Source organism: Chrysemys picta, chromosome 1, assembly GCF_011386835.1.
Source record: "Chrysemys picta bellii isolate R12L10 chromosome 1, ASM1138683v2, whole genome shotgun sequence".
NCBI lineage: Eukaryota > Metazoa > Chordata > Testudines > Emydidae > Chrysemys > Chrysemys picta.
This window is the reverse complement of record NC_088791.1, coordinates 71,146,463-71,162,413: the sequence shown is the minus strand read 5'-3', so window position 1 is coordinate 71,162,413 and position 15,951 is coordinate 71,146,463. Positions and strand designations below refer to the sequence as shown.

Below are 15,951 nucleotides of genomic sequence, written 5' to 3'. Positions count from 1 at the left end.
AATATATATTTTTAAATCTAAAAAAGGAAACATATATGCCTTGTTTTCCTCAGTCTATAGTTATAACAAAAATGTCTGTTTTCTTCTATCTCTTGCTTTTCTCTCATTACAGCTTCAGGCAGAGATTCTTAACGGAAATATTATCAGAAGGAAAACAGTTAAGTCAGTTTTCCATTTCATTTAATTCACTTATTTCTATGACAGGAAGCTAGTTCTCCAATTAAGCCAAAAAGAAATTTAAACACTGCATATAAGCCAGCTAATTCTCAAGAGCTGTCCTGAATTCCAGCTAAGAATATCTATGAAAACATTTACCATTGGAAAACAATCTCAACTATACATATTGTGACAGGGTCAGGCCAGATGGCTACAAGAGAGTGGTTGAAGGTAGTTATATTAGTTCCAGACTAAGCAGGTCCCTTTTCCCTGGGTAAGATACCAGAGACTATTCCAGAACACTCAGGAATTTTCTAGAACTAATTAAGGCAGGCAGGCTAATGGACACCTGTAGCCAATTGGGAAGCTGCTAGAATTAATTAAGGCTAATCAGGACACCTGGTTTAAAAAGGCTCTCACTCCAGTTAGTGAGGTGTGTGTAAGGAGCTGGGAGTGAGAGGACATACTGCTGGAGGACTGAGGAGTACAAGTGTTAACAGACATCAGGAGGAAGGTCCTGTGGTGAGGACAAAGAAGGTGTTGGGAGGAGGTCATGGGGAAGTAGCCCAGAGAATTGTAGCTGTCGCGCAGCTGTTCCAGAAGGCATCTAGACAGCTGCAGTCCACAGGGCCCTGGGCTGGAACCCGGGGTAGAGGGCGAGCCTGGGTTTCCCCCAAACCTCCCAACTCCTGATCCAACACAGGAGGTTCCACCAGAGGAGAAGGTCTCTGGGCTGTTCCTCGATCCACATGGTGGATCAGCAGAAACTGCTGGGATTGTTCTTACTCTTTTTCACCATACTGGCCAGCGATGAGGTTATCTAAGTGAACAGCAGATTTGAGCCATGAAAGTGGCCAAACTGAGGGTTACTGTGAATCTCTGAGGCAAGCAAAATCCGCCAATAAGCGCAGGACGCACCAAGGTAGAGGAGGAACTTTATCACAATATAAAATGATGGAGTCTAAAATAGCTGTTACCACTCAAGAAAGAGATCTTGGAGTCATTGTGGATGGTTCTCTGAAAACATCCTCTGAATGTGCAGTGGCAGTCAAAAAAGATAACAGAACGTTGGAAATCATTAAGAAAGGGATAGATAGTAAGACAGAAAATATCATATTGCCTCTATATAAATCCATGGAATGCCCACATTTTGAATACTGCGTGCAGATGTGGTTGCTCCATCTCAAAAAAGATATATTGGAATTGGAAAAGGTTCAGAAAAGGGCAACAAAAATGATTAGGGGCATGAAACAGCTTCCATATGAGGAGAGAGTAATAGAGCTGAGACTTTTCAGTTTGGAAAAGAGATGACTAAAGGGGGATATGATAGAGGTCTATAAAATCATGGCTGGTGTGGAGAAAGTAAATAAGGAAGTGTTATTTATTCCCCCTCATAACACAAGAACTAGGGGTCACCAAATGAAATTAATAAGCAGTAGGTTTAAAACAAATAAAAGGAAGTATTTCTTCACACAACGCACAGTCAACCTTTGGAACTCTTTGCCAGAGGACATTGTGAAGGCCAAGACTATAAACAGGGTTCAAAAAAGAACTAGATAAATTCATTGAGGATAGGTCCATCAATGGCTATTAGCCAGCATGGGCAGGGATGGTATCCCTAGCCTCTTTTACCAGAAGATGGGAATAAGTGACATGGATCACTTGATAATTACCCGTTCTGTTCAGTCCCTCTGTGGCACCTGGCATTGGCCAGTATTGGATGACAGGATACTGGGCTAGATGGACCTTTGGTCTGACTCAGTATGACCATTTTTATGTTCTTATGAAATTTTTTTAGCCTCCCTGTCAGAGAATCGGTCAGTCACTGGGAAGTGGGCCATTCTAGGACACACCTCAAGGTTCCTCTCCACAATCCTGAACAACTTAAACAACCTTCCCACATCCTGCCTTCCATCAGACCCACATAAAATAGTCACCTTCCTCCAATGTTCCCTCTAATTTTTTCCATCCACGTGCAGAATGAATTTTGTTATGTGCACCATATTGAGGTAATGTGCGGATGTGTGCCACCAGCAGAAACAAAAAACCTAGATATAATATATATTTTTAACAAGTTACCATAGGGATAATTACTCCAGCCAGGAGAGGTTAGGCATTTTAGAACTCACTACTCAAACAATTAAATTTAAGTGTAAGAGAAATAAAAATTATGAAATGCACAGATCAGTCAATTAATTAAAAGAACACACTTTGAAAGAAGTATCAAGAATTAACAACAATAACAATACAAGTATGTGTTGGGAGGTGAGAGAGAGTCAGAGACATACTGTGTGTGTGTGAGGGAGGGGGAGAGAGAGACATACTGTGTGTATGTGTGACAGACATACTGTGTGTGAGAGACCGACAGACATGCGTTGCCCCTTAAAGTAGATTGGCACTTACCAGGCTGAAGCCTGCTTGTTCAGACAAAGCAGCAGCCACCAGCAAGCTCCCTCTGTCCCACTCCTGAGCCCTGTCGTGTCCTGTTCCCCAGCTCTGTGGAGATGGGGTACGGGGCGGGGGGACACCCTGACCTCAGCACGCCCCTCCTACTCCCCGACTCTGGACAGCAAGCAGGAGGTTCCCGGGAGCAGCTGGCCAGGGGTTCCAATGAAGAGGGCAGGAGCAGCACGGCAGTGAGGGGAAAGGCACCTGAAGTGCATGGCACTTGATAGACTGCTGAATGGCCATGCAGCTTAGAGGGAACTTAGCCATCATCCACATCACACATTTACACCAAGGGGATTCCCTGGTGGGGATACTCATCTTTAGAAAAATCTTGCTTTATGATTAAAAGGGAAAAGGAAGATTAGTTTCCCTCCTTCCTCCCTCCCCCCCCCCAAAATTTACTTCTGGGGTGCTTTATAATCAGTTTGTAAACTGCTAGGTTTCCCTCTTGAAATTAGCATGCTTCAATCAGAGTTCTGAAACAGAAATAAAACAGACACTAGGACTGAGGAACCCTATAAGTCTCAAAGGCAACTTTGGAGAGAATGAGAAGCTTACTGATGTGGAAACTGTGAAAAGTAAAATCTACTTTCTCATAAGTAATTATTACATGAATGCTAAATATATCTAGCACAGTATGTGTCCTACAAACTACCTACAGGATAGACTGAAAGGTCTTCCAAACATCTTTCTTAGGAAAACCAGCTACACATGTGTTTGCTAAACTTTCCTGAATACTTACTTAAAAACGAACTCCCAGATCAATCTGTAAGTTAAGAATTTTGAATGCTATGTAAGCTTATCTAGACACCACCAGATAAATATTGTAGCAATAATATTATATTGTAGCCATCCAATAAAATATTCTTTCCTTAAAAAATAAACAAGGAAGCTAAATACAAACAGGTTAATTTAATAACATTACAATTATAATGAATCAATAGAAAGTAAGGACTTCAAATGTAAAGGTATTTTGTACCCAAAATTTACACTGATAGTTTTCTGTTCTAATTTGGTAACCTGTTGTTTGCTCTATGGTGTTGAGACAAAATTGGTGTATCAAACCTGTATTAAACCTGAAAACTAACAAAATAATTTAAGTCTAAAGAGAAAACCCCTTATAATTATTTGGATTAATTAATTCTAGTTGTAATTTCCCATCATTTTAAGTGCCTGTGAAACATATAGTATGGCAGCATTAATATTACAGAACACATTAACTTCTCTTCTTACAGTATATAAGAACCACTGATAATTATATAAAAAGACAAAGAAACATGTAACAATAATAACTTGGTATACACCTGGTTTGAACTTTAACCCAATCACCAATTCTCACAACCTTTCAACCTAACTCATTCACATATCCACCAGCCTACTCCCACAAGCTCACTCACCTGTTTACCAAGACACCCAGTAAGAACAATCCCAGGTTCTGTTCCACTATCTTGCTGTCCGACCATCACCACTTTATCACCAAAACATTTCTGTCAGCTGCTAATACCCACCCTCCAATGGCTAAGAGAATATTCTTTATTACCTCTCCTTTACCCAGAATGGGAGAAAGAAACTTGTACTACATCCTTGACTTACACAATTATGTTTCTCTTCCAGTCAACTGTTATCCATGCATTAACTTGCTTTTCTTCTCAGTTTGTCTCAGATTCTCACTAGAAAGACAAGGTGAGTGAGGCAATATCTTTTATTAAGAGACAAACTTTCTCTTTACCAACAGAAGTTGGCCCAATAAAATATTTTACCTCATTCACCCTTGTTTCTCTAATATCCTGGGACCAATATGGCTACAATAACACTGCAAACAACAACGGATCATATCCTTACTGTTATTTAAATTTGTTTTTAAAAAGAGAGGTTACTTACCAGTAACTGCTGTTCTTTGAGAGTGTTGCCTCTGTGTATTCACACTTGTGGGATTGGCACCTCTAGTCCAAGATAGGGGAGTCTACCAATGTCACTGGGTCTTTACTGACCCTGAAGCAGAACTGGAAATAATGGGTGTTGTCCTTGGTAATAATGAGACCTAGTTGGGACTTACTCCCTTTGTATAACAAATATTGCCAGACTTACACCCAAGACATTTGTGCTGCTGTACAAAAATTCTGTTCAAATAATCTACCTGGACATAGTTTTTCTCTGGCAAATAAGTTTTGGTCTTGAACAAAGGGAGAGTCTTGCAGGTTAGGCAACCAGCTTTCAACTCCAGAACCATGATGTGTAGACAACTCCTAGAGAGTCCACAAACCTTGAAAAGACTGAAAAACAAGAAGAACATGCCAGTCCACTATGTGGAAATAACACACTAAAGGTAAAGGAGGTGAGAAGAGAATCTCCCTAATAAGCTTGTGCTACTTTCACCTTTTGCATTTTCTATGAACCGAGACATAAATGGGTCAGGTGTAAGTAGAAGAAGCAGCAGTACCTTTGCTATCAGTCTTATGGAGGCACAGACATAGCCTGGATGGCAGTATCACCCAGTTACATTGTTACGGAACACGTCCGTGGATCAAAGTCTAGATACTAGTGGAATCAGGGGCTCATTGCCACTTACACTATATACAAAATCACTTCAGGCAGTGGCTTATCAGAGTCAATCTGTTGAAACCTCAACACCAAACTCAATCAATCTAAATGGATCCAAAGGCCAGGTAGATCTTAGGGGAGGGCAAGCAGGATGGTTGCCCTGGGTGCCAACTTTTGGGGGCGCCTCATCACTACGCCTGTTCCCCCCGCCCCCCCAGCTGCTCAGGGGGCACCAAAAACATTTACAGTCCTGAGAGGAAAAATATCTAGGGCCAGCCCTGCTGAGGACCTAATGTCATTTATACTGGTACTGGATCACTTCAATGAGAAGTTCAGCAGAGTCCAGGATACTGGATTCTAGTCACTGGACTCGGTCAATATGGATGGATCCAGAGATCTGAATATGCACTGAACCACTCCTAGTTCTCTAGTCTATGATGCCAAAATTTTGGTGCCAGCGCCAAGACTTCAGCATCAAATTAGGTAGACCAGTCCAGATCTGTGGGACCAGAACCTTGGTACCGAATTATGCCAATCCAGCCAGAGCCATACTAAGAGACTGAGACCATGGCACTGAATTAGATCAATCTGGAGGAATCCGGGGATCCTGGTGCCAGGTTGATGGTTTAAGAATCTTGGAAATGACTCTGTCAGCCAATTAAGACTGAGGACTTGGAAAATATGTAAGCCAGACACAGAGACACTTAGGCTAGCACATTGCCAGACTTAGCTGACCAGGCCTGAGGAATCTCCTTTAGCAGTAGGAATGTGTGAAGCAGCCCTCGTGGTCCACATAGTTCTAGATTACACCTGTGCAAGATGGATACCATTTCTTCTTTGTTCTTTTAAATAAAAAAAACCCATAGTGACAATTTAACTAAAATAAAAACAGTCCTGAAAGAGAAGAAAAGCTCTGAGAAAAGAAGCGAGGATGCTGCATGTGACCCAAACTCACGACCTCTTTGGCAGTTAAGAAGGAACTGAGGGACAGTTTTATACCTTTGAAATCCTCCACATGGGGAGAAAGAGGAAGAAGAAAGTGGCCACAGAGGACACTGGGTCACCCAGTGCCAGGGAGCACCAAGCTCACATGTGGGAATATGCAGAGGCTACTCAAAGAATATAAGGTATAGTACTGAGAAATAGATTAAGAGTCAAACAATCCATATACTTTGCAAGTCCTCTGGAGAGCTATGGAGGATACTGATACTTACAGTAATTATTCAAAACATAGTACATAATTCTTTTAATGACCGGATGACAGATTTAAAACAACTGATTTAAAATAACTAATAAAAATAACCTCTTCTGGCCACAGCAATAATTCCTGATGTTGTATCCCACTTTGTATCAGTTTATGAATGACTTTCTAAATGTCTCAGAATTTTAATTCTGAACAGTAATTAATTTTTATTTACAATTCTACCTTGCTCCTCCTAGCCCTCTCTAATAACGTTCCTCTTGACTGTTCCATTCACAGTTTACACCAATGGTTTAAAAGACATTCAGTACCCTCCCTCTGGAGACTGAATGTTTCTCTGCTCCTAGCCTTATTAGCTCAGCGCCTTTCATCTAAAATTAATTCAAAGGCTATATTTCTAAGATGATAGATCATTAGAAAGCCAAATCACACAGACCTTTTTCTGAAATGTAACAGTGATAAAACAGAAGTTCTTGCAAAGAATGCTATATATCCAAAAGATGTATATAGATCTGTCAAAGAAATCTAGTACAACTTTTATTAAGTAAATGAACAAGACATATATTAAAACATTTGTTGGTGTACTAGATTGAAAATGCTGCCTTATAAAATACTTACTTTGAAAGAAACTGTACCATAGCCCATACCCCACCATACATTAGCCCTTTAATGAGCCACGAATCAACATCTAGGTCTGCTATAAACCCAACCAGCCAAATAACTAGGAATGGAGTTCCTAGCATCACCTTCTGACGAAATTCCTGCACAGAAACAAATATTTCAGTAAGCAATTTACAGTTCTTGTAGGAAATGGTTACACAATCTAACTAAAACAGTCATAACAACTCATTTAAGTCTAAGAGCCTTAATATGGTATGGGAGAAAAAAAGCTACTTTTCTAAATGTATTTTTCTTCTTTTTAGCATGCTCATACTATGGAAGCCATTTCTTTCCTAAATGGAAACTAGAGATTTCCTACTAAAAGATGCCTTGATTTATCTTCTAGCATCAGTGATTAGTCAAACAATTTTCATGTGTAAAATGCTGTTATATTCAATTAGACTAGTTAAAGACAGAATTCATAATTCATAATTTTTGAATAAATCAAGTAACACGGTTGACCTCTGTAGATAGTTGCCAATTTGAACAACTCAAGTATGTTTTACACACTAAGAAAAACAAATATAAAAGCTATAATGCAATTAGGTTGGAAGTTATAGATCAATTAAGAAAGTAATTTATTTAAAACATGGAAGATTGTAAAATCATTTGCAGCATTGCATACTGAAATCTAGTTAAGAGTAGATTGATAAGTAAGGGGTAAAAGCAACTATAGTAAAGTGGAGTGGAAAATGGCTAAAAAGAGTACCATGAGGTTCCACATTTGTCTCTCAATGACCCTCATATCAAAAATGCTAAGTTTAGAACTAAAAAGATTTTATACTTACCATAGTTGCAAACTCACTCTGGGATATAAAGTCAAGTTATGGTCTTTCCCACTAGCACATTATCTCCAGTAACCTTTACCCAACTAAAATATATTTTATGTGTAGCACCGGAGCTACTGAGATGTATAGCTCTATACCAGGGGTTGGCAACATTCTAGAAGTGGTGTGCCGAGTTTTTATATTTGTTCACTCTAATATAAGGTTTTGCATGCCAGTAATACATTTTAATGTTTTTGGAAGGTCTCTTTCTATAAGTCTATAATATATAACTAAATTATTGTTGTATGTAAAGTAAATAAGGTTTTTAAAATGTTTAAGAAGCTTCATTTAAAATTAAATTAAAATGCAGAGCCCCCCCGGCCCGGGGACCCCGGGCAGTGTGACTGCCACCGATTACCATAGGTTGCCTACCCCTGCGCTATACATCTTTGAGGTAAATATTCTCCAGTTGGAATTTAGTGAACAATTTGCTGATCATGCTCGAGTGGGAACAAAATCCAGCTCACTATCATAACCCTAGGGCAGGGGTGGGCAAACTTTTTGGGCCGAGGGCCACATCTGGGTGGGGAAATTGTATGCAGGGCTGGGGCAGGGGGTTGGGGTGCGGGAGAGAGTGCGGGGTGTGGTGTGCAGGAAGGGGCTCAGGGCAAGGGATTGAGACAGAGGAGGGGTGCGGAGTGCAGGAGAGGGCTCAGGGCAGGGGTGCGGACTGCGGGAGGGGGCTCAGGGCAGAGGGTTGGGGTGCACAGGGGTGCAGGGTGCAGCAGGAGGCTCAGGGCAGGGGGTTGGGGTGCGGGAGGGGTGCGGCGTGTACGAGGGGGCTCAGGGCAGGAGGTTGGGGTGCGGAGTGTACGAGGGGGCTCAGGGCAGGGAGTTGGGGTGCACACGTGGTGCAGGCAGGGGGCTTAGGGCAGGGAGTCGGGGGGCGGAGTGCAGGAGGGGTTCGGGCTCCAGGGTGGCAGCCACACGCAACGGGGCCAGGGCAGGCTCCCTGCATGCCTGCCCTGTCCCCGGCCCCACGCCGCTTCAGGAAGTGCTGCGGCCCCTGGGGGAGAGGGGCCGGAGGGCTCAGTGTGCGCTGCCCTTGCCGTGCCTCCAGGTACCTCCCCCGAAGTTCCCATTGGCCATGGTTCCCCATTCCCAGCCAATGGGAGCTGCGGGGGGCGGTGCCTGGAGGCAAGGGCCCGGGGGACACAGGGAAGTTGGGCCACCTGCTGCTGAGAGCAGCGCGGGGTCCGTGGCGCCACGGGGGGGGGGGGGGCAATCCCTGGGCTGGATCCAAAGCCCCGAGGGGCCGGATCCGGCCCGTGGGCCGTAGTTTGCCCACCCCGTCCTATAATGTATTCCATCCATTCTTCCTCTGAAAGATTTTAAGTCAGTAAACACCACTCAGCTCAGGTCATGTGTAATGCTCCAATATTCTTCCTGTGCACAGACTTAAAAAATGAGTCTAGGTTCTAAATTGTCATTCCCTGGGTAACAAAAGATTAAAATGTCATTAGCCCACCAGGCCAGCACACTATAAACCATTTTTAAAAGCAGTTCATTTTTGTAGAAAATGTATGTTTTTGTTAAATTGAGCTGCTTATTTTTAAAGCTGACAGATGAATTGTTTATCCATCAAACTAATACCACTGCCAAGGTTAAATATTCCAATTAGGATTCTACCTTAAGATCAAATAAAAAGCCTTTGAAAACTAGGGAGCTTCATATGCCACCGTATGTAGTCAGCCTCCATGTTGCTTCACTCTGTCATATAACACTCACCAACAGTTATACAGGAGAGCAAAGTTTAGGAAATAGCCTGAAACTTCAATTATCTGAGGGTGATTGAATATCAGATTTGTCAAAGTATCTTGGTTCTCCGCAGGAAGAGTACTGCACTGCTCCTAAGGCACTCTCCCTGCTGCTCAGTCAATGCAATAGCATTGTCGTTGACCACTGGAAAAAACTACAAAGTTGCTAAGGCAGTGATATAGAAGATAAATAGAAGAAGACTATACGAGATAATCCCAGAACTGAAACGTGAAAAAGTTCTTGTTAATATCTATCTACACGAGCTCTCCTGCTATGTCGGCCACTGTAGTGTTGAAGCACCTTTTTTGAAAAGGGAGGAATATGCCAAAAATATGGTTTTACATGAAAAATGTGCGGTTTCTTCTCACCTTATCAGCCTTTAGCTTTCTGAGAAATGATGGATTGTCATATCCCTTTGCCTGTCTTGCCTCCTGTAAGTGGTTGATCATCCAAACATTTTTTCTCTGTTTTGCCAAATCAAGTGGTGATTCTCCCTGCCAGGAGTTTGAAAAATGGGAGAATTTTAATTTAAAAATAAAAAGTACTCAGAACAATTTTACTTTTAAAATAGAAAATCACACACACAAAATTATCATCATATTGAAAAGACATTAAATAATATTCTGGTATTATTTCACTCCGATGCTTATTTTGACACCAAATAGGCTGTTCATTCCCTCCAGTCTTTTTCTTTTCACTTCCCTTATAACTACATGAGTGATGAACACAATGCTAAATCCATGCTCATGACATAATGTCTATGCTTCAAATGCGGCAATAACTGTTGACTTTAGGGTTCCTCTGGCATAACAAATCTGTGTTTTTATGTCCTGAATACTCAGTCCCCTTATCTTTCTTTCCCCCTCAACTATTGACAGGCAGCAGAAACTAAACCAAAAAAATATGCATTTGTTGCCCACTGGATCATGGAAACTCTCCACTGCATATGCTTACTCCTCAGTTACTCCTCTACCTCGAGGAAGACATTATCACCAGAAGTCTCTAGTACTACAATTTGTTTTCTGTGAGAAAAGTTTCTCACGATTTAATGTTACTAGATCAGCCCCAGCCTTTGTGGTCCTAGGAAGAAAATGGAAAACGACAAAGTATATTGATTGCTGGCATCCAGTTTATCCTACCATTATGAGGTCCTTATGCTTGGCTTGTGCCAGGTTCTTCACTTATCTTGAAGGGTCCCAAGGCAGCAAAGACATTGTTCTAGTTTCTCTCTCACTGCACACTCAGGAGCGGAGTTAGAGAGAGAGAGAGAACTAAATGGATTTCCATCCACAGAAATTGACATCTGTTTTTATTCCAAGAAAAAGAGCTAAGTGAAAATTCGTGACTAGGGTCTGATGTTATAGCGGAGGCAAGAGACAACCAATTGCAGGTACCTCCAGCTCCAGTTTCGCATTTGACTCCTCCTCTCTTCTACTGGAGTTAACTCCTCTCCTAAACAAAGCATTCATGGAGGCTTGAAAAATAGCTGAATCCTCCATCACTCGGCCATGCCTAAAAAAAAACGAGACAGGTACCAGAAACTGAAGTTACCCAGAAAGGGCACAGTGTACTAGCAACTGAGGAGGAGCTTTTCAAAGGCACATAGGACAGTCACCTAACTACCATTGAAAATCAATTGGAGTTGGGCACCTAACTTTCATTTGAGCCTTTGAAAGTCTCATCCTGAGTCTCCGTTAAGGGATTAAGTAGTACATAATGGAAACCCTGAAGTGGATTTTTGTGGCTCCTCTGGGGAGTTTCCTTCCACTTCCTATGTATGAGCTGTTGAGCCAGCCTAGCCCATCAGAAAACTTACACCAAAAGTTATCCTTATCCTCATTGTTATTCAATCAGAGCATTAAAATATAGGTTAAACTAGCTCAACCCTCTGAGGAAATAGAAAAGTTTGGGGATCAACCATGGTGAATACCCTGTCTAGTCACAGATCTACTGGTTTCTTGGATCACTAATCTCTGGAAAACCCCGAGACACTAATTTTTTGGTGTCATTTTACGTATCAAAACTATAAAAATTACCTGTGGACAAGTAATCCCCTCTGGGAGTTGTTCTAAGTAAATCCTGCAGTTGCCTCAGGGTCCAGCTGAGCATCCCTTCTACTAGAGGGCCATGTGACACCTAGTGACTGCCTAGATAAAAAGATTGCAGGAGCTTTAAAGAAATCTTCTCTCTATTTCTAATCAATTGGCCATTTTAGTGTATTCCTTTTATTAATATGGAGGCATGACTGATTTATTAAATACATTTTAATATTTATAACCATCAGGGATCTCAATTCTGGTCTATCAATACACTTATCTCTGTGCCAGCAAGTAATAACTATTTAGCTTGATGTGTTTCATCATGGGTGATCTTAATGATCAGAAGAAAATAATTGTCTAAGGGCACATTAACAGGACATTCATAGTCAAGCCTTTAAAAGACATGACTGAAACCTCATTGCAAGAAAACACATCAAGGATCCACTTCAAGATTCACTAGTAGATTCAGTTAATTGCTCTTTCAGCAAATGCTCTCCTTATTTTAGAAATTCATGATTAGATAGCATAATTATTACTTTGGAAATGGAAGACATTACAAGTACTCAAATAAGAATTCCACTGATTTGTTCTAATTGACAAAATAGTTCCCTCATCTATGAGACTACCCCATTCCGTTCAATAAATTATGGGTAAAAATACTGGATAACTGTGAGAGAATCATTATAACATGGGGTTACTGCCTAAGATTCAGTCCTCTCTCTCAGTAATGAAAGTCATTCCATCTCCATTCCAATCCAATCCTCAAAGGAAAGAATATGATCTTACCACCAGGAAGAGTTGTTTATCTTATTTTTATTGTTCAAAAAGTGTGTCTAAATGGACAACCCCATATTAATTAAATTAGAAATGGCAAATTGATGCTATGATATCAATCCAGGATACTGCCTAGTGTCATCAGATCTCCAAGATGTGTGTCTTCATGTTTCTAAATATCAAGCTGATCAGATTCATTCTAGAAGCTTTTCCATTTCAGTATAGAGCACTGATTTTTTTCCCCTACTGTCTCTTGATCATTAACCCAAATCTTGGAGGTGGTCTTTTTGTTCAAAATAAAACCAGTGCCTTTCTTGGATGACTGGTTCTGACCGGGGTCAACTCCCTCAAAAAAGCTTAGAGGGTAGTGCAATGTCATTTACTAACATTTTTAATGCCTGGAGCTGACTGCAAACTTTTCAAAAAGCTTGACCTCATTTGTACCATTTCACTCTCTAACTAATCGGGAAATAAGATGTGTTTTCCATCCAGAGGATTCAAGAAATAATTAAGTTATACAACATTTTCAGTCAATTAAAGAAGCTCTCTGAGGAAAGGACTTTACTAGGCAGGGTTATGGATATGTCCAAATCACAATCTGTTCCACATCAACAGTTGAGAACTGACAAAAGGTCTGAAAAAAATCAAAATCTGATTTACAGATAATTAGCTATGATTAAAAAGGCAGGAAAATCTGAAGTCAGAGCATTAGTCAACAGAAAAAGTGGGAACAAGAGGAGGCTGACTGTGGACCAATTTTCTTCTATTATGGACAGCATCAACCTAGTTTAAACCTACATTTCTAAAACAAAATTTTATTTTGAAAACTCTGTTGCTATTTTGAAAATGTTCCTGTAACAGAGAGCCAGATTTTTGTGACCAGGCCTCCTCAAACTCAATAAGGGGAACCTACAAATATAAAAGAGAAAGAACAGTTATTTACTTTACAGTAACTGTTGTTCTTTGAGATGGTGTAGTCAGTGTGGATCCTCATGTAGGTATGTACATGCCTTGCGTGCAAGACTGGATTCTATAGAATAGCAGTATCTGTTGGAACCATGCATGAGCCTGTGCCTCCTTTTGCATCCAGGCAAGGGAATCAAGGGAGAAGCGGCTGCAAACCTCTCTCAGTTCCCTTGCAATTCAAAGCCTGTGGTTGCTGAGGACTCAGAGTGGGGCAGGAGGGAGGGTTGTGGAGTCCGAACTGCCATCTCTAAGAACCACAATTACTATGGGGTTAAGTAACCATTCTTTCTTCCTGGACTATGAGTCAGCACAGATCCACTGTACAAGACTGGCAAGCAGTACCCTTTTTGGTTGGCAGGATGAGAATTATCAGCTGCATCAGTCCATTGCTCTGCCATATTTGGCATCTGCTCTGGCCGTTAAGTCCAATGCATATTGCTTGTTAAATGTCAATGGGTCCACATTGCTGCTTTGCAGATATTGGAAACTGGCACATTCCTGAAGCAGGCTTGATCCTCCATGTTCAGTCGGAGAGATATCCCAGCTAAATGGTAACACAGCGAGATACAGTGTTATCCACTTAGATCTCTATTCTCTATGATGAGATGGTCTGACATTTAGAATGATTGTCTACAGCCAAAAATAAACAGGGAGACAGCCTGGATTGTTGGATTCTGTCAATGCAGTTAATCAAGGTTCTGGAAATTTCCATTGAAGTTTAAGAATCCCATGCACTGCTACAGACTAGGGACCGAATGGCTAGGTAGCAGTTCTGCAGAAAAGGACTTAGGGGTCACAGTGGACGAGAAGCTGGATATGAGTCAACAGTGTGCTCTTGTTGCCAAGAAGGCTAACGGCATTTTGGGCTGTATAAGTAGGGGCATTGCCAGCAGATCGAGGAACGTGATCGTTCCCCTTTATTCGACATTGGTGAGGCCTCATCTGGAATACTGTGTCCAGTTTTGGGCCCCACACTACAAGAAGGATGTGGAAAAATTGGAAAGAGTCCAACGGAGGGCAACAAAAATGATTAGGGGTCTGGAGCACATGACTTATGAGGAGAGGCTGAGGGAACTGGGATTGTTTAGTCTCCAGAAGAGAAGAATGAGGGGGGATTTGATAGCAGCCTTCAACTACCTGAAGGGGGGTTCCAAAGAGGATGGAGCTCGGCTGTTCTCAGTGGTGGCAGATGACAGAACAAGGAGCAATGGTCTCAAGTTGCAGTGGGGGAGGTCCAGGTTTGATATTAGGAAAAACTATTTCACTAGGAGGGTGGTGAAACACTGGAATGCGTTACCTAGGGAGGTGGTGGAGTCTCCTTCCTTGGAGGTTTTTAAGGCCCGGCTTGACAAAGCCCTGGCTGGGATGATTTAGATGGGAAGTCATTCTTCCGCTCTACTCTGCTCTGGTTAGGCCTCAGCTGGAGTATTGTGTCCAGTTCTGGGCGCCGCATTTTAAAAAAGATGTGGAGAAATTGAAAAGGGTCCAAAGAAGAGCAACAAGAATGATTAAAGGTCTTGAGAACATGACCTATGAAGGAAGGCTGAAAGAATTGGGTTTGTTTAGTTTGGAAAAGAGAAGACTGAGAGGGGACATGATAGCAGTTTACAGGTATCTAAAAGGGTGTCATAAGGAGGAGGGAGAGAACTTGTTCACCTTAGCCTCTAAGGATAGAACCAGAAACAATGGGTTTAAACTGCAGCAAGGGAGGTCTAGGTTGGACATTAGGAAAAAGTTCCTAACTGTCAGGGTGGTTAAACACTGGAACAAATTGCCTAGGGAGGTTGTGGAATCTCCGTCTCTGGAGATATTTAAGAGTAGGTTAGATAAATGTCTATCAGGGATGGTCTAGACAGTATTTGGTCCTGCCATGCGGGCAGGGGACTGGACTCGATGACCTCTCGAGGTCCCTTCCAGTCCTATAATCTATGAATCTATGAATTGGTCCTGCTTTGAGCAGGGGGTTGGACTAGATGACCTCTTGAGGTCCCTTCCAACCCTGATATTCTATGATTCTTCTCTCTTAGTGAAAAGAGAGGTTTGGGGAAGAAGACAGGTAGGATGACTGACTGATCCAGATGGAATTTTGAGACTACACTAGGGATGAACCAGGGTGAGGTTCCCATTGTCCCTATGAAACGTCATGTTGGGAGAATCAGCCGTAAGTGCTTGAAGCTCGCTCGCTCTTCTGGATGAAGTGACTGCAACTAGGAAGACAATCTTCAGAGTGAGATGAACTAAGGGACATTCTGAAACGGGCTTGAAGGAAGGACCCATGAGTCTCAAGTCTCAGTGTTAACGTTCCAGCCAGAAGCGGGTTCTCTGACTGCAGGGTAAGTATGTAACAGGCCTTTGAGAAACTTTAATACCTCTGGGTGAGAGAAAACTGAACACAACCATCCAGGAGAATGGAAAGTTGAGACTGCTGCAAGGTGGGCCTCAATAGAGCTGAACGAAAGGCTAGAGGCATTATAAATGCAGCAAGTAGTCAAAGATCTAAAGCCTGCAAAGGGACCAGGGCTGGGCCATCCAAATTGAGAACGTTTTCCATTTTGATGATAAATCTTTCTGGTGGATGTCT

The 15,951-nt window shown here is 41.8% G+C and overlaps 1 protein-coding gene across 2 annotated transcripts in view; it reads right to left on the bottom strand.

Annotated features, from left to right (window-relative positions):
* The window catches only part of ZDHHC17 (zinc finger DHHC-type palmitoyltransferase 17), a 120,703-nt gene that overhangs the window by 47,351 nt on the left and 57,401 nt on the right, over nt 1-15,951 (bottom strand). For both annotated transcript variants that reach the window (XM_042860096.2, XM_005310812.5), the window contains exons 8-9: nt 9,960-10,085; nt 6,965-7,107 (exon numbers count right to left, since the gene is read on the bottom strand). In XM_042860096.2, the coding sequence (XP_042716030.1) occupies nt 6,965-7,107; nt 9,960-10,085 (269 nt within the window). The remainder of the gene's footprint in view (nt 1-6,964; nt 7,108-9,959; nt 10,086-15,951) is intronic.